Consider the following 18,685-nt stretch of genomic DNA (forward strand, 5'->3'; position numbering starts at 1 on the left):
CCAGTGTGCAGCCGTGACGCTTGTTGTGTTTGCAGAGACACCCAGTTGGGTTAGCTTGATAAAGTGGAAGTAAATTGAAAGAGCAACCCAAAGCAGTGTGGCTGGGCAAGGACAAAAGGTGAGACGAGTGGCTACTATAGTTCTGTCGAACAGGGAGAGAGAGGGAGAGCTTCATTCAATTTAAAAATCCACTTTTATTAAAAGTTCCTTTTGTGGATGTAGATCGGGGTATGAAAAAGAAGCAATCCAGAAAAGACACTGTGCAGCCTCTCCCCGAAACAGAAACAATAACAAGGAAGATACAACATTCCATCGTTTTGGTGTGTGTGTGTGTGTGTGTGTGTGTGTGAGAGAGAGAGAGACTTGCAAACCTGCATGACTTGCAAACCTGCATGACAAATGCACAAATGTGTACTCCAACATCTGTAAAGTTGAAAAGCAAAATGTGTGTTGTGACACTTTCATGCGGTGAGGGCCACTGATCTGAGCTTGTTCATCATCTTCAGGTTTCTTCTTTTTGGGAACAGAGGTGACTGTGACTGTTTTTTCCAGACCTCTGGTACTTTTTGCTTGATCGTGGAGGTTTGGAATATATAATGAGTCGCCTAATGGCTCACAACTGACTATTCTCTCTGTCCAAACCTGGGCGTTTCCTGCCCTTGGGTGACTGATTCAAGATATGATTGTCAGGACTCAGCAGTGGATGACACTGACCTCAATTGCCCATGCTGTTTTCCTGAAACCATGAACATCAAATCTATTATAGAAGTCATTCAGTCTGTGATGGGTTTGTTGCTCTGCTGTGAACCAGTCGGTGTCTTTATATCCTGCCAAGCTGATCTTAAATGTCCAGAGGTGAGATTTTCCTCAACTTTCCTCTCATACTTTAGTTTATCACCCTTTTACATCCACGATTAGCATCCTTTCTATCCATAATAGACCCATGATGCCTCTTCATACCTGCCTCTTTAATGGTTTTGTTATCCAGGGTTTGTCAGACATACTTGTGTGGGCTACAGTTGGCAAAGCCTGCTGTAGTGATTTCCTGTATTTTACATGAGATTTAAAGACTGTCCAGTTAAAAAGGCTACTAATGTCTGACCCTCCAACATGCCCAGATAAAGGTCACTGGGTGCGCAGACGGCATGAAAGACATTGTTCAGGTATTTCCCTCCTTTTCGTTTAATCTGTGGAACAAAGCAACAGCGGATACAGTGGAGAGCCGCTGGAGCCTATAGATAGTTTGGAGGAGGGGAGGAGACTGACGCTGCGTTTCCATATATGGGCATGCCTATTTAGGCAAGAACACACGCATACACACACAAACACGAGCGCATGGACATACACGCGCGCGCGCACACACACACACACACACACACACACACTCTCTCTTCCATTCTCTCTCTCTCTCTCTCTCTCGCTCTTTTCTCTGCCTTTCTAAAACTCTACGAATTTTTTGATATCACACTGCAACCGTGTCATAAATGTTTTATGGATGGAAAAAAACGTAAAATACTTCCATTCATGAATGGCAAGCTCCACCTCTCGAGCCGCGTCACGGTTTGTTTATACACCCCGCCCCTCCCGGATGATCAAAACCACACACCAACACACCCGAGCGGGATATTTCATCAGCTACCGCGGAATCAACGGCTGTGTCGTTTCGCCGCTGGTCATTTGAACATATCTGCAAGACGACATAAAAGGTAACAGTGTTAATGTTTAATCACAACATAAAACTGTGTTATATTTCATGTTAATCGAGTTGTAGAGATATTTTTTTTATCAGATGTACTCCGCTTCCGCTACTGTAGTAACGTTACTCACCTTGTGGTAGAAGTGGACTGATGCAATCCTCCTCGTGTGTTGTCAAATATAAAGGCGCACTAATTCGTGAAAAGTGCTTAATGTTTCCCGTCTTCAATTTGTAATTTGTAAAGAAAAATAAAAATGGTACATTTTCTAGCAAGGCGTTACACACAAGTACGCGATTCGTAATAGTTTACGTCTCGTAAGACGGCTTAATTGTCATTTAAGCGGGTAATCAGCTGATACAGACCACTACCTACACGGAAAAGCGGAAACATAGTCGAAACAGGACAGTTGTGGAAAAAACGTCGAGAAGGTCTTCAAATTTTAATGACATAGCTCACCACGTTTCAGTGGTTATCAGTACGAGTTTTCATTCATTGTTTTGGTACTAGCCTGCTAGCACACACGCTATTACTGGTAGCGTCGTGGTTGCTACAAGGCGTGGGATGAATTGCTGCCTTCAGTGGCTCCTCGTAAACTCCCGCTTCCGATTGTCAAGCATTCAAGTGCGTTTGTCGGATATAAACACAAAAAGGACATTGTGACAAAAGCAGTTCATTTGGTAGCTATTGATTTTAGAAACCAAGCGGCACAGAGCTGAAAAACTGAATAAAACGTGTGACTAAGTGTTAACGAGTTAAAATTAAAAACTAAACAACCATACTACTTACCTAGAACGCCGAACAATTGCATAATACTAAAACATAACTTTTACCTTCGGTTATTAAGACGGCTTCCGTGCACTCCGTCCCCTAAAGGTCGCATCTCGGCAAGTCTAGTATCAGAAAATTCCTACTTTTGCAGTCGTATTTACCGCTTTGTCAGGTCCTTTATATGTGTACATTTGGTAATTACGGTATTATGACAGCACTTGAAGGTAGCAGTTCCACCACGCGAGAGCCGACTGAGCCACGTAGCTCGTTAGTAAGCAGTCACTGGCAGAGGACAGTTGGATAGTTGCATCTTTCAGTCCGGTTGAAACTGGTAGTAGGCTAGCTAACTTGTCGATAAACATTATTTTGTGCGGTATCCCGGCTTCAAAACATCTGCACCTGCGAGAGACATCAAAGTGAGTCGTCGTTTCGAGAATTGAGCCCCTGGAAATGTAGCATGATGCTGTCTATGTCCCTATTGCATCAGCTAGCGATGACAACTACTCCTAGTTGACCAGGGACTAAAATAATTGTGTTGAGTGCAAGAGTGAAGGATGGTAGTCACCAGGGTGTGTAATATGACTCTTAATTTGCATGACAAATTAGGTTAGGTGTTGGCATTACATGAGGTGGAGTCGGTGCTCACTCGGGTTGTAGCACTAACCAGGCAACCAAATGCCACATGTCACTACCTGAACTGGACTGACACTTCAGTACAGCTCAGGACCGCAAAAGGCAAAAGTCCTGAACACTTCATGAGATGCAGCAACTTTTAAGATCTACGGTACTAACTGATTTCTTGAGCAGTGTTCCCAGCTTGTCATTGATGCAAATGTGTGGGCTGAGAAATAAGCTCAGATGTTGAATTTACATTGTATTTACATTTTTCTAGCTGTGGGGGCAATTTTCCCACTGCAGCCGAAACAAAGAAAACACTTTTCTTGAACATATTTTAAGCGTCAACATTCCTCTCCCAGACATTAGGTCAGTGTGGCCTAAGAGGAATGTGTTAGTTTGTCTAGTTTGATAGAAAAGGCTTAATGGCTGATGTCTGTCAGAGTCGTTACATCCTGTTGAGTAATGCCACAGTGCAACACACAGTGTCTCTGGTCAGAAGAAGTGAACTGAATCAGAAATACTGGGTGTGTTTCACAAATGGGGAGATTTGGAAGATTTAAGGTCATCAACCACAATCAAATCATGATTCTGGTCCCAATAGCCCAATCTAACACAGACCTATAGCAGATTTGGGTGAGTATACTGTGGCAAGATTTTTCTTAGCAGTAGCCTAGTTTTTTGTTGTAGGCTAATTTGGAAAAATTGGCTAAGACGGCAACCTTGTGTTTAATTAGTCAAAACAAAATATTCAAAAGTGTGTTACGCCTATTGAGCCACAAAGATGGGTGGAATATTATTATCATATTAGAAACTCCTGTTGTGTTTTTGTGCATGTTTAATCTCTTCTGAAATAGACTGTATCTTTACTAACATGTTGGCGTACACGTTTCCAGATAATGTACAATGATAAGAAAGGCTAGCCAGCCGTGTTAAATCACTATAATTTCTGCTGGAGAGTCGAGGTTACCTCTGTTCCCGCGGCGCACTAGGTGGTGACGAGTGGCGAGGGAAGTTAATAGCGCTGGTGTTGCTCATGGGAGAGTGAATGAATTCTTCGTTTGTCACATTCCATCACACGGGGAGAGCAGTTGTTAGTGGTAATGGTGGCGCCCGGCCAGTTGACTTAAAGGGTCGTTCAGTTCAGTCCCAGCGGTCAGTCTGTCCACACAAGAGTACACACATGCACACGAAAGTACAAACACACACGGCCTCCATATGCACATGCGGTGTGCACATACACGGCTCAAAAGACACACTGTTCCATAACTTCAAACAGTTGCACAGCCATTGTCTGTGACGCATGAAGTATAGTTCACCGACTCTGTTCAGCCTGCCATCATGCGGCGCACCTTCCCGGATTACATGAGTTCACATTCACTCCTTCTACTAAGGTTGACCCTGCAGGGTACTGAACATGATGTTCCTTTGTTTTGTTTTTTTCATCCATCTTTGCTGCATGGACGTTTCGGTCAGATGGGCCGCCCGTCTATAACTCTATAGTTTAGTCGATGTCTTGTTTCTACCACTTCGTTCTTACCTAGGTTCATGTGTCCCATTTAGCTCACATGATGCATCGGATGTGGACTAGCTGGTAGTATTTTGCACATAAGTCAGTGCGTCACAAAGAGGTTTCTGTGGACGCCCCTGAATATTTTGTATTAAACCTGTGAGACGGGGAGCCTGGAAAAGTCTGAGTTTCCAAGGATTTCTAAATCCTCTTTCGTCACAGACTGTGCCATTCTCCTTTTTTTAGCAGTTATACTTGCTTTAAGTCTGGATGGCAAGGTGAGATAATGCTATAGAATAATGTCGACATTTTAGAGGACACGTAATCTAATCATTTAATCTGGTTTGCATTTGATAATTTATTTACCAATTCTACGTTAATACAACCGAAATAAGCCAGTCAACAACGGAGAGCTGTGTTGTTGTTGTTTACAGTGGCAGTCAAAACAAAGCCATGCGTTGTTGAGATGGATAGAGAGAGCAGCAGCAACAGGCTATAATGACGTTAGCAGGTTTGTTAGTTCTCCTGCTAATCCTCTTAAGAGTCTGTGGCAGCAGCAGCAGCAACAATCCTCAATCAAGTAACAGCACCATTAGACCTGCAACCTGTTGTAACCCCGTTGTGCTGTTGGCCATAGTCCTCCATGTGAGGTAGGTGTGGAGTGTTTTTTTTCTTTCTTTTTTTAAGGTTTAAGTGCCATTTAGTTGGTCCCATTTTGGTGAATTAGTGTGTTCTAGCTGAAGGGACTAGGGTCAAGTTTACATGTGGCTAAGGAGGCTACACAGTCGAATCCAACTGGACAAGTTGATTATAGCTGAATGAAAAATGGAGACTCCTGTCAGTATCTTGTCTTAACATTTTTTTTGCATCTTGTGATAAAAGTGCCAAAGTCATCTGTATTCATTTTACATCGTGGAATGGAAAATGGCTGCCAGCTCGGGGCGTGGAAGTCATCTAGCAGGCTGGTTTACTCTTGCGGTTAGCCTCTCTGCTCTTGTGAGTGTGTGTGTGTGTGTGTGTGTGTGTGTGTGTGGGGGGGGGGAGTTTCCAGACGGCACCTTTCTCTGAGTATTGCGCTTCACCTACAGCCACGCCTCCTTGCAACCTGACATAAATCTGCCCCACTTACACACACACATGCGGGCACCCTCGTGAAAGCCACAAGGAAAAGATTAGCCTGTTAACTGGCTGAGGTGATGGTATAAGGTGCTTTTAGCATCATTTTAATGAGACCACCCTAAAGTGAGGTCAAACAGCAGTTAGGTGTACATATGTATGTTACCTTGAGCTAGGAACTTTACTATTGTATCTCTGAAAACACCAGAAAACATGCTTACTTTCACTAAGAAAGTAAAGATCTGAACACATTCCCCAAGAAATAAATCTTCAGTTAAGAAATTAGTCATCTTTTTAATTTTTTATTTTCAGGCGTTTTTATGCTTTATTGGACAGAGATAGTGAGAGAGACAGGAAGGTATGGGAGAGAGAGAGAGAGAGAGAGAGAGAGAGGGAGGACATGCAGCGGGCCGGATTTGAACCCGGGTCGCTGTGGGAAGGACTGAGCCTTATGGTACGCGCTCTACTCTGTGAGCCACCGGGGCGCCCCAGAAATTAGTAATCTTAAGCGTTATAGGCGTTCTACAACCTAATATTGCCTGGTTTGAATTAAACTTTTGTCCCACTTACTGAAGGTATGTACGATGCTGGACCAACCCCCGAGGAGATCAGAGTTGGTTGGGCATGGTAGTTTGGTAGTGAATGTTTATTGAGACAATATTTACACCCTCAGATCTCAGTTCCTGGTGTGGGAGTGGTAAATGCTACTTGGAATGTCACGCCAAGCGGGGAGCAGCGGCATGTCCACTATGTACCAGTTTCCCATCACTCTTCACAAGGCTGAATGTTTATTATTGCGGTTGTCGGTTTCTTTCTGTGCTTTTTTAAATTTCATTGTTTGACGGTGTTTGTTTTTTCTCTCAACACCTAACTGTACTAGGCAGGATATTCTCTTTTGAAACTGTAAGACGAGAAGCGCTTTGATAATGTAGGTTTTATTGTTTTAATGGTATTAATAGAATGTTGTAATTGTACTGAAACATCCCACACTTCTTTCCCACTGATAGAAACCTGCAGCAGTCCTTACAGAGGAGGATGGTGCTGTTTTCCCGTCTCTGTCCCCAGCCAGTCCATCCTCCATCCTTCGATTGTTGAATTTTTTAAGTTTTATTTTTTGTTGAAGCAGTGGTTTGTGTGGTGTCGGCATTTTCTTCTACTGCTGGCAGTGTGGTGCCAACATTTTGTACTGCTTCAGGATGCGTACGCAGTCGTTTTCTAATCAAAAACCGATCCATTTTTCTCACCCAGAAGGCAGTGGAAAGATTCCCTTAGTGGCAAATATTTGACAACTCAACGAAAAAATATGAACAGAGTGAAAGGCAAAAAATTTGAGGGCATTTTTTGCTCCATCATCTTTAATTTCACAGGCAGTCAATGAACTTGAAAGGGCATTTTTGCCCAGAGCCCCGGTTAATTTCTGACCCTGGTAGACAGCCACGCGCACAGGTCCAGACTGTACCGCACCACCACCTGTACTGTCGGGTTAGTGTTTCACTTGTTCTCTTTGCTGCCTGTCCACTGTCGTGACTGATAGGCCTGAAATGTCCGTCTGCCTCGTCATTGGGCGCACCGAGGCTCAGGTGTCATGGCAGCAACGGCTTCAGACTGGCATCATTGGGGCAACAGTTGTTCTGCGCCTAATACTCACCTTAAACCTCTTTTGGGAAAATTGCAGTGGATTTCAAGAGGAACTTAACTCTACATCAAGCCAAATTCATGGCACAAATTTAATGAAATGCAAGAATGTGATGGCAGCAAAGATATGGGTGAAGGACAGGTGGATGTTTTGTCAATCAGTAAATGTCATCAGTTAGGGCATCACAAGGTATGATGCAGCAAAAAGAGGCTAGATGCATGTTTTGTCAATCTGAAAATGGCATCAATTGGGACACCACAAGAAGTGTTTACATAGCCATGAGTCTGTCGTCAAACCTCTGAGAACTGTGGGTAGCCGTTTATTCTTGGAAAGCTCCAGGACGAGGATTGTTTAATTATACAAAATTGTATGCCAACACACACATCCACACAGCATGATCCTTTTTGTCAAATTGTTATTGGTTCGTCCATGAAAAGGGCGTTTCATTGTCACAACCCTGGTGTAGTATTTGCAGATAAGGTTAACTTGCTTTGGTGTGACAGCAGAAACGTTAGTAATCTTTGCTTATGTATCTGTTCTATTCAGACAGTTATCCAACTTTACTGAAACAATTATAACACCTACAATTTTTTTATTTAAGCTTTTAATTAAGCTTCTGATTATAAGAATGTGCCCCGAATTCTTCATTAGCCTACTCAAAAACAATCATTGAAATGACAGAAATTCTTACAACTACATCACATTTATCAAATATGCCAACATTGCTTGGAGAATTAAAGAATCTGTTTTCCGGTGTGTGTGTGCCTCTAGAAGAGGCACTTGGCAAAAACAACCGCCTGGCAGATTACATTCTTACTGTTGTGCCCAAAATCTTGCTGAGCATTTTTTCGGCAAGGTGGGGTGGACCTAACCTTTTGAAGCACCAGGTGTTTCCACCGCCTGCAGTCTAGGCATATGGGGAGACATTGATCCATGTAAAAATTGTCAATTCTATAGCACTTTTATAATTTTTAAATGCAGTCTACTGCCTAGAATAAATGTAATGTGGATGGAATTGGCATCCCTTTTTTTTTTAGGCCAAAAACTTTCCTGTGCATGTGTGCGCACACTTGGGGCGTGTGCTTGGTATGTTGCCGTGCATAGGCTACATAACGACCAAAACATACCACAAAGGTCATCAACCTGGGGCCTTGTTGGTGCTGTTGACCTCTTGTGACATTGTGTATACTCATGTCATGTCATTGCACCTGAATTTGCAACAGCTTTGTGACTATATGCACAAATGGTGATTGACGTCAGGTGTGTGTGTCCATCCATCCAGGAATCTGACTAACAGTATTGCTTATTATTGTCAGTATAGCTTTGCAGCACGTCCTTGGACTGTCATGAACTCCTCTTGGGTGGGTGTGTGTGTGTGTGTGTGTGTGTGTGTGTGTGTGTGTGTGTGTGTGTGTGTGTGTGTGTGTGTGTGTGTGTGTGTGTGTGTGTGTGTGTGTGTGTGTGTGTGTGTGTGTGTGTGTTTTGCTGAACATGGTGTAATCATTATTATCATTCACCCTTTCCTGGACTTGACATGCTTATCGCTACTGACGTAAGCTTTGTTGCTGCTGTCCTTGAAGATGGTTCTTGTGTGTGTGTGCGTGCTATTATTCTCTAAACTTTAGAGTGTAAAGAAATATTTTCACACTGTTGAGAATGAATTTCATTCTTCAAAGAGATTTTGAGGATTGCTCAGATCTCAAACTACCATTCTAGTCACCAGTCATTCCCTTGTAAGTTCAGGTTTTCAGTTTTAAGTGCATTTAACAAGGATGTTACAATAAACTTCACAGAGCAAGGACGATAAAAACCATAATAAAAAGTAGAAATTGTTAGCAATGTGAACAGTTCTAACTAGAAGTGTGAGCAGAAATGTCAGTTTTTAATCTTGAAAATTGAGGCTGTTTCTGATTCTTGGACAAGTCACCACAGTTCACTATCAAAAACAAACTTGACCTGTCAACAATAGTATCAGCTGAACCCTTCTAGTAATATTGTAAAATCAACTGGGAATTTGAAATTTGAAATAAGAAAATATTCATTGACTGTAGCAGAACTGTCCTCTGCATCCAGTGTAGGAGGTTTGATGATGGTGATTTCCTCTACTGCACACACATTGTCTATTTGGTTCACAAGTAGACAATATCAAGTGCTCACCCGTAGCTTTAGTTGGTGATGATGATAGTAGAGGCACTGTGAAAGAGCGCAGCACAGGAGTGTCTTTTCGTTCGTTCTATTATCTTTTCTTTTTTTGTGTAGCAGCTGCATTGTAGTATTCTCTCAACTTTCTCCCAGTGTGGCTGGTTCACCTTATCAACCTGCTGGCTATCACTGTCCTCCTCCTCCTTGTTGACATTAGCTGGGCCGGCTGCAGCCATATCGTCCCTTCGCACCCTCTGGCTTTCCCAGGCTTCTCCCTGTCAGCCTCTATCTGCTGAAAAAACGAAACACGAGTAGTAGGCTAGAATTGCCGGGATCGCAGTAAGGGAGTGGTGAAGTACTAAGCTAGGTGTTCTTTTGTTTTTATAAAGGTGTGTGCCATGTTCCGTTTATTTGTTATGGCAATTGGCAGATTAAAGCCTAGTAGACTGACACTATTACAGTGTCTTGTGTTTTCATAAGGCTTCTCCATGTCTCATGATGTGCTATTACTTTCAGAGAGGTGGAGGTATGAATTCCAGGAAGTTGCATAACTGGTATTTGCACAGCTACAGTACAGTCTCCTGTAGTGAAATGTCTTTATTGTCTCTCCTTCCCTGCTGACTGACTGACTGACTGACTGATTAGCTCCTTGGCTGCTTGAGGAGAGAAGAACATTCCAGAATGGGTTCCAGCATCTCTGGTATTAGCTGCCTTCACTGGAAACAGATGTGGGACACATGAGTGCAGAAATTACAGATGAAATTACACCTTGTTCCTTGTAGCATGAGGTGTGACTCAGTTGGTAGAGAGCATGGTGCTCACTGAGTTAAAGTATCTCAGTTGTGAGCATTTCTGTGATTTTTATAAACTCTGCTCTGGTTTCCCTGCAGTTCAGATTATCTTTTGTTAGTAAATATTCGTTGTTGGAAAGCATTGCACAGTGCTAAATCTAAGCTTTGGCAATTGCTGAATAGTTCCCTGTTTTGAACTTGTTTTCTTTTTGTGTTTCCTCACAGGTCCTAATCTGCTGCTGCAAAATACTGTGACCAGACCTGCCACTTCCTGTTCTCTGTCTGCTTCAGTGCCTGTTGCTAAAACGAACACACCTACCCTCAAGGACCTATAGCAGTCGAGCACCTGGTTTACCACACCTACCTGCCCAAACTACTTTTGCTGAGTCCAACCACACACATTGCATTTCAGCTGTGTGACTCACACACACACCCACAAAAAGAAGATACACACAGTCTCTCTTCAGCGCCCACACACTCACACCAAATATGGCCAACAAGCTCGCCAGCCTGGGTAAAATCCTGCTGCGTCGCCGGGCATTGGATTGCTCTGGCGAGGAGACCCGTTTCGCCCGCTGCCTGTCCACCCTGGACCTCATTGCCCTGGGGGTCGGCTCCACACTTGGCGCTGGCGTCTACGTCCTCGCCGGCGAGGTGGCCAGAGAGAAGGCAGGACCCGCCATTGTCCTCTGTTTCCTAATCGCCGCGCTCTCCTCCATGTTGGCGGGACTCTGCTATGCCGAATTTGGCGCCCGCGTCCCCAAGACGGGTTCTGCATACCTTTACAGCTACGTGACGGTTGGAGAGATCTGGGCCTTTATCACAGGGTGGAACCTCATCCTCTCCTATGTGATTGGTGAGCTTACTAACGTTTCAGTGAATTTACTGCGGCATGCTTTATATAGAGACTCCTGTTCATACCACAGTGACATTGATCAATTAAATTAATTTGATTACACTCCCCGAGTAAAAAGTGAAAATGACATGGTGCAGATGATGAATCCTGTCTTCCCTTGGCAGCTTATGAAGAATGAGAGAAGCTTGCGGAAGGCAGCTCATTTTCCTGTCATCACATCCCTGACTTATCTCTGTTTCTGTCCTCTCTTTCAGGTACGGCCAGTGTGGCAAGGGCATGGAGCTCAACCTTTGACAACCTGGTGGAACAGAAGATCTCTGGGTTCTTCAAAGCTTCCATGGCAATGAAGGTGCCAGGGAATGTCCTGGCAGAGTACCCCGACCTGTTCGCCCTCATCCTGGTCCTGCTGCTCACCGGTGAGTTTGTCTTGCTAGTACTCAACACAGAAAACCCTTCTTACTAGGGATGAGACGATATGCTTATCTCAAATACGTTTCGATACAGGGTTCATGATTCATGATACTATGTAATAAATACAAGTTCAGTGACAAAATCGTCCCATCCCTACTTCTTACCCACGGTGTTTGTTGGATTCCAAGACTAGCCTACCTCTTTACCACCCAGATACAATTTTTCCAGGATAGTGGGGATAAAAAACCTTAGGTGATGGCTGGTTGCTGGCAGAGTAGAAAAATGTGTTTTCACTGTTGGCATCCTAAATGAAATAAATGGCATAATAATCAGTTATCACACTAATGTCATAGCAGCTAGTGTGGGCTGCTATGCCAGTTGCAGTGCTGTTAAGGAATAATGATGAGTGTCGCTGACTGATGGTATGTTGGAAGTGATGAAGCAAGAACACATCCACCCACACACCAGAACATGCAATAAGGGGTGCTGAAATATGCGTTCTTCCATCCCTCTCCCTCCTTATCCCCCTTTCCTTTTCCTCCCTGTCCTTCCTGCCCCCCCTCAGGACTTCTGGCGTTTGGTGTGAGCGAGTCGGCGTTGGTGAATAAGATCTTCACGGGCATCAACCTGGTGGTGTTGGGCTTCGTTATCATCTCCGGCTTTGTTAAAGGAGACTCAGCCAACTGGAACCTCACAAAGGAGGACTACGTCGAGTACTACAACGCCACCAACAAAAGCATGCCTTTAGAGTAAGTATTTGACACATGTACCAGTCAGTGAATGAAGTTATAGTCTTACTGTTTTTATGTGTGGTTGATGATTATAATTTTAGCCAATTGACCAAACTGTGTGCCTCTCTTCCTCTGCCACCCAGTGTTGAAAATGAATTTGGCGTAGGTGGTTTCGCTCCATTTGGTCTGAAAGGGATTCTGTCTGGTGCTGCCACCTGCTTCTACGCCTTTGTGGGATTTGACTGCATCGCCACAACAAGTGAGTGTTTTTAACATTGATTTAAATTTAAAAGTTAGTTATGGTGAAGTTTGCCGAACAGATGCGTATAGATCATAATTATATTGTCAGTATCTCAATGGATTGATTTCACTATGGGCCCGATTCAGACTGTAAAGTTATGCGACTGAGGTTTTCGGGCGTGCCTTTACTTGCACAGAGGTTTATTCAAAACCTTTGCTTGTTTGTCCATTGCTATGGCAGAAAATTAAGACTTTTTTTCCTTTTCATGTCTTGATGCCGAGTCATTGCCACACGACGACTCGCAAAAAGATTGAATTTGCAACATGTCCTTGTGACATTGGTTGGATAAAATATTTAGGATAATTCTGCATTTTCCTATAAGAAATCACTGGAACATTTTTCTATTTAAATTTGTCCTTGTGTGCTCTGTCTTGTGCAGCTAATGTTTGGATAGCACACACTCTTTGGTTGTGTATCTTTGCTCATCAGTGCATACACAAATACATAGATAGGTAGTGGGAGCCAGAGCCCTGAGGTGTTCCCACAACATCCCGGAACACCTTGTCCAGCTGATGCAACATGTGTCGCCAGGATGGAAAGGATACGCCTTGATTTACTTACTAAACCCTAACCCTCGCGATCAAACTGGCAGAGTGTCAAATCCTAATCTTGAAATATTGTCATGCAGCTCTTGACCTCTGACAAGCTTGTATCTTTGAGTTTGACATGGCTCTGAAATGAAAGCATTTAAGCAGCAATCTTAAAATTCCAACCTCACCTCACGGCAAAAGCGGTTGCTAGTTGTTTGCGTCAGACCAATTCCTCATCCAGTGGGAAGTTTTTTTTCTTCTTCCTGTTGACAGGTCTTCCTCGCATGAACTCTGGCCACCAACTAATCATCTTTTTTTTTTTTTTTTTGTTCCCCCTGTTGTCCCCAGGTGAGGAAGCCAAGAACCCCATGCGTTCCATTCCTATTGGCATCGTGGCCTCGCTGCTGATCTGTTTCTTTGCCTACTTCGGCGTGTCCGCGGCTCTGACCCTGATGATGCCCTACTACCAGCTGGACACCCAGAGCCCCCTGCCCGAGGCCTTCAGCTACGTGGGCTGGGCCCCCGCCAGATACATAGTGGCTGTGGGGTCTCTCTGCGCTCTCTCCACCAGGTGAGTGAAAAGTCCATGTTGAGATTCTTGTTTTGCCACTCCATATTCCCTTGATATGATACTGTACAGCGTTTGTGTCACGCTAACTATTAGTTTCCTCTCTTTTGTGCTTCAGTCTGCTGGGCTCCATGTTCCCCATGCCCCGCGTCATCTACGCCATGGCAGAGGACGGGCTGCTGTTCAGAGCGCTGTCCAGGATGAACGAGCGCACCAAGACCCCGCTCCTGGCTACCATCGCCTCTGGCATCGTTGCAGGTAGGCTCGCTTCTCAGCTGTCTGGTGCCCCTTTCTTTCTTTCTTTCTTTCTTTCTTTCTGTCCGCCCTGTGTCTGTCTGTTAATATCTGCCCATATCCTATTTGTCTTGTTTGTTCATCGGCAAGGGCAGGCAGGCTGTCCTTGCTATGTCTATCTGTCCCTCTTGATGTCGCCTCTTTTTTTTTTTTTCTTTGTTTTTTTAGTTTGCCAGGGTCACAGGTCTGTCTACTGCGCTCAGCTGTATCTCGCTGGCAGTCTGACAGGCTGTCTGTTCAGGATCAATAACACTTTACTCTTACAGCAGTCTGGGAAAAGATTACTCAGGAGTTTTTAGGCTACATTTTGCATCCAAGCATTAATTCAAATCGGTAAAAGCATTGCTTGCATTCATCTCAGAGATGAGGTAAAATGTAAATTTATAAGAAAAGTACTACAGACTTACAGCTACTGATAGTAATGTGTGTGGGTTTTTTTTTAAACGTTGTCTTTGGTCTTCTCCATTTAGCCCTCATGGCCTTCCTGTTTGACCTGGCAGCTCTGGTTGACCTCATGTCCATTGGAACTCTATTGGCCTACTCCTTAGTGGCCATCTGTGTCCTCATCCTGAGGTAAGCGCTTTACTTTCTACTAGCCATGGACTCAACTGACCCAGTCAGCCAAGTCTTTTGAAGCCATAATAGTGTGCTCATTATTCTGTAGTAGCTATTGTACTAATGTCATTACCATGTACAGGTAATGCCAGTTTAATAGCACAAGGGATAGTTGCATTATATCTTGTGTATTGGTAAAAGACCAGGGTCAATTGTGCAGTCCCATTCTTAGATTGGCATTGGACTTGTTTTAAATTGACTTTTCCTCTTTGCAAGAGTTGGGTAAGGACTTGTGCTCTGCATAAATCTCATCTCCTTATTCATATGTGTTTCCTGTAATTTTATTTATTTTTTGAGGGGGAGGACAGGCTAAACACTTAAGACCAGATGGTGCAATTCATTATATTTCCATCTTTCTAGCTGTCAGGGCAATTTTCCAGCTAAGTTAATGTAAAGGAAACGCTGCATATATCAACCTCTGTTCTCACACATCCTACCTCTCTCTAAAGGTACCAGCCTGGCAGCCTGAGTTCGTCCAGCCAGACGGAGAAGCTGGTGGAGCTGGTGGGAGGGGAGAAGGTGGCCGTAAGCGGAGGGGACAGCGGCGACGAGTACGGCATGGAGATGGAGGACAGGCCGCTCCGAGAGAGTTTCACCCTCAAGCTGCTCTTCTGCCCCAGTGGGAACTCGCCAACGCAGACGTCTGGGAAAATCGTTTATGCTACCACAGCTATTATTTGTAAGTATGCCGGAGATGAGGCTGAAACGCATGGAGCCCACTGGCCTTGAATCAAAAAATTTTATCTCCTGTCTCTCCCTATCAACCTTCATTCTGTCTCTTAATGAAAAAAACCTTAAGGTGAATGCGCTGTCCACTCCGCTTTTAAAAGGATATAATACACATACTTGGGTCTTGGTGACACTAATAGAACTAATATAATCTCTTCCCTCTCCTTCCCTCTCTGTAGCGGTTTTCATCACTGTGCTGTGTGTGGTGTTGGCCAGTTGTCTCCCAAGTCTGTTGACCGGGCAGCTGAGCAGCCAAGCGGCACACGTCGTTATAGCGGCGTGTGTCATTTTGACTCTGCTGTGTGCCGTCTGCGTCGTCATCATCTGGAGACAGCCTGAGAGCAAAGAGGCTCTCACCTTCAAGGTAACTGTCGTACCCTGGGAACACACACAATGCCTCACACAGAAACGATTTCTGTAATTTTCTCTGCTAGAATAAGGTCTTTATGTTGGTGTTACTACACTGTTATGTTAGTGATGCTGACTCTGAGAGGAGGCTAAGGTGCCCACCATTCACTTATGATGTTGTGGGTTCAAATCTGCATCACCTTTGTCTCGTCATTCCCTCACACTCTCCCTATCAGCTTCCATTGTGTGCTGCCCAGTAGAGCAGAAATGCCTTAAACATAAACCATATCTTAAATTGATGCGGACTCTATTCCTTCAGACACTTAGGAATTAATTCCCTCCTTCTCTGTATCCTCTCCAGGTCCCTCTGCTTCCCTGGCTGCCGCTGTTCAGTGTGTTTATCAACATTTACCTCATGATGCAGCTGGACCTGGCGACATGGTGCCGCTTCGCTGTCTGGATGGCCATCGGTACGACACTAAAACATTGCTAATACCGTTTTTGGTGCATTGCTAGTGCTACGCATTCCTGTGTAACTCTGTTCTGTAACTTTCTCTCGCCTCTCTCCTGTCCAGGCTTCACCATCTACTTCTTCTATGGCATTAAGAACAGCAGCGAGGCCGCCAGCAGCTCCTCCCCACGCAAATACGAGCCTGCGCTGCAGAGCAAGAGCCCAATTTACAGGGGGGCTCCCGACGACAGTGATGTGGAAGGGGGCAGCAGCCCCTGATACAGACTGACACGGACCTGGGGGTGTTGCAGACCGTCTAGACTCCTTTTGGCAGTCTGGTGGAAATGGCAGCCAACTGCCGCAGTGTAGGCAGCCTGAAACACAGCCCCGGGTTGAACGGGAGAAGAGGCTAGAAAACACCACACATCTTACCTCTGATTTGGAGGCTGATTAACTTGATGGCTAGACACTGTGACAGAGCTGGTTCTTGGCCCGTGTGTCTGTTTTTAATCTGTCTGTTTGTGTTCAGCCTTAGCCCTAGCATCTGGAGATATTTACCTGCCTATAACACAAATGCTTTGACTGGACCTAACTAACTAAGAGTACTGTGGTACTCGTGATGAATTTCCGTTATCATTAGAAAAATGTTACATATTAGCTGTTTTGTCTTTGCCTCCTCTCGTTGTCACTGCGCTGTGGCTGTGTGGAGTGACAGCCATCTGGCCACTGGCTGTGAATATGAACTACTAGATGACTAATACTGTTGGCTTGAGCCAGTGAGTTTACCCACGTCAAGACATGGGATCAGTGAGCTAGACATCAAACTGTCTGAAGAAACAAGTGACAGAGATGAAGAAAATCGATTTTACTTATTACGAATTGCTACAGAGTGAATATGTCTAGCTTATTGATCCTAGCTCAGTGATACCAGCCTGTCTGTCTGTTTCTGTGTCTGCTGTGTGTGTACAGGGTAGCATTGTGGCTGTGAGGTTTACAATCTTAGTCAGAGCCTCGGTGCGTTTAGGTCGATAGCACATGGTAGATGTTAATGTAAAGTACGCCGTGTGGTTATGTGTCTGAGCCTGAAGTACATGCTTAGCAGATTTGTACATTTTTTTTTAACACACTATCCCCTCCTGGTCCCCTGTTCCCAGAGAACAGCCATACAGTATATGTTCTCAGTGAGTTACATGTCTGTCGTAGCTACTGTAACTTGAAGTAATGTAATGCAGTTACTTGTCTGTCGTAGCTACTGTAACTTGAAGTAATGTAATGGGACCTGTGTTATGAAATGCTGAAAGGCCAGTCAAGAGATGAGACAGAAATGACTAAATATTGTCTACATATTGTCAATATGGATAACGGTAATGTATTTTAAAAAAAAAAAAAATTAATATGGTATGAAAGTAGTACTCAATCATAAATCACTAGTATTTGCAGATGGTTCCTGGTATTTCTTTTAACCTAGCACCAGATAGGTTTACTGCAGCATTACAGTTGGCGGTCACAGAAAACGACTACATTTATATTTCAATAGTCGACTGCTTTTCTTGGGTGAACACCTTGTATCTCCAAAATGTCAACTTTTCAGGAACTAAGAAAAACTGCCTTGTTTTTAGCTTGACGACCGTGCATTTTTGAGTTTATCCAGTGGGATTTGAAAAGGGTTTTATCAGCTCAAGGGGCGTAGAACTTCTTTTCAACCCATAGAGGGTCATGTAATCCCTCAATTGAAGCTTAAAAAAAATGTATATAACCAAAATAGGAGTTACAAGGTTTCACCCAAAAAAAACTCCCACCATTTGGCATTCCTAGCAGGTTAAAACAAATTCCAAAAAATACATGCGAGTACTTGTTTGGTGGGATATCTGGTTGGATATAAGTTTTATCCAAAGAATAGGCGTGGAAAGGTCAAGTAAAGATGTTGAAACGACATCCCATGTAGATAATTTTCCACTTTTTGAGTCACACGCACACATATACGAGTCTTTCTGCTTCAAATGCTTCACATGGCTGTACCCGGATATTTTTGCAGATCTGAGAAGATGTGATAGATCCGCACTTAGAAAGCTTCTTTTACCTCACTTGCAAAAATGTAAGAAAGGGAGGTGAAGGAAACGCTGAAAGAGGCATTTAATCATTTAGTTCAAGCACAGCTGATTTGTTTCTAATTGACATCTATTCAACTCATAACCTGTAGCCTCTATTCATCCACACTAGTGTCTTGGAGCTGGGAGCCGGGGGTTCGTTTCTGTTCATCACCACTAGTATATCTTTAACCTTTTGTTTTTTTTCCCTTGTGAAAAGACCTTGTTTTTTCACAAAGGTTTTTGTTTAGTTTCCATTGAAACTTGTCCTTGGCAGCTTTGTCTGTTGAGCTTTCATCACTTTTTTTGTTCTTTTTTTTCTATTACTGTTTCATTTACTCATTCTGTTAGAACTGTTAATATTTAAATTTAGTGTTGTTTGGGATACATTCTTCTTTTCGTTCTGCCTTTTTCATATCAATTCTCAATCAATTAATATACTTTTTAGATGTTTAACTTTATTAATGTATTTTAATCGTTGTACATGTA

At 43.7% G+C, this 18,685-nt stretch overlaps 1 protein-coding gene across 2 annotated transcripts; it reads left to right on the forward strand.

Moving 5' to 3' along the window:
* Window positions 1–1,586: 1,586 nt before the first annotated feature.
* On the forward strand, window positions 1,587–17,548 carry slc7a3a (solute carrier family 7 member 3a). Of its 2 annotated transcripts, XM_078286434.1 has the most exons (12): window positions 1,587–1,706; window positions 10,501–11,131; window positions 11,386–11,547; window positions 12,108–12,291; window positions 12,417–12,532; window positions 13,453–13,675; window positions 13,791–13,930; window positions 14,437–14,539; window positions 15,031–15,260; window positions 15,490–15,674; window positions 16,020–16,128; window positions 16,234–17,548. In XM_078286434.1, exons 2-12 carry the CDS (start codon window positions 10,765–10,767, stop codon window positions 16,386–16,388), a joined length of 1,974 nt encoding a protein of 657 aa, XP_078142560.1. In that variant the 5' UTR covers window positions 1,587–1,706; window positions 10,501–10,764; the 3' UTR covers window positions 16,389–17,548. The 2 variants fall into 2 exon arrangements, with proteins under 2 accessions (XP_078142560.1, XP_071770209.1); XM_071914108.2 differs by lacking the exon at window positions 1,587–1,706 and having other exon boundaries at window positions 10,425–11,131.
* Window positions 17,549–18,685: the final 1,137 nt, after the last annotated feature.

The sequence above is a fragment of the Centroberyx gerrardi genome, chromosome 11, assembly GCF_048128805.1.
Source record: "Centroberyx gerrardi isolate f3 chromosome 11, fCenGer3.hap1.cur.20231027, whole genome shotgun sequence".
NCBI classification, from domain to species: Eukaryota; Metazoa; Chordata; class Actinopteri; order Beryciformes; family Berycidae; genus Centroberyx; species Centroberyx gerrardi.

Bases quoted from the DNA above. Each gene is read 5' to 3' on its own strand.
- slc7a3a (XM_078286434.1), top strand. From the start codon at position 10,765: ATGGCCAACAAGCTCGCCAGCCTGGGTAAAATCCTGCTGCGTCGCCGG. The intron at 12,292-12,416 runs GTAAGTATTTGA...TCTGCCACCCAG, and splicing joins AACAAAAGCATGCCTTTAGA to TGTTGAAAATGAATTTGGCG. The intron at 13,931-14,436 runs GTAGGCTCGCTT...TTCTCCATTTAG, and splicing joins CGCCTCTGGCATCGTTGCAG to CCCTCATGGCCTTCCTGTTT.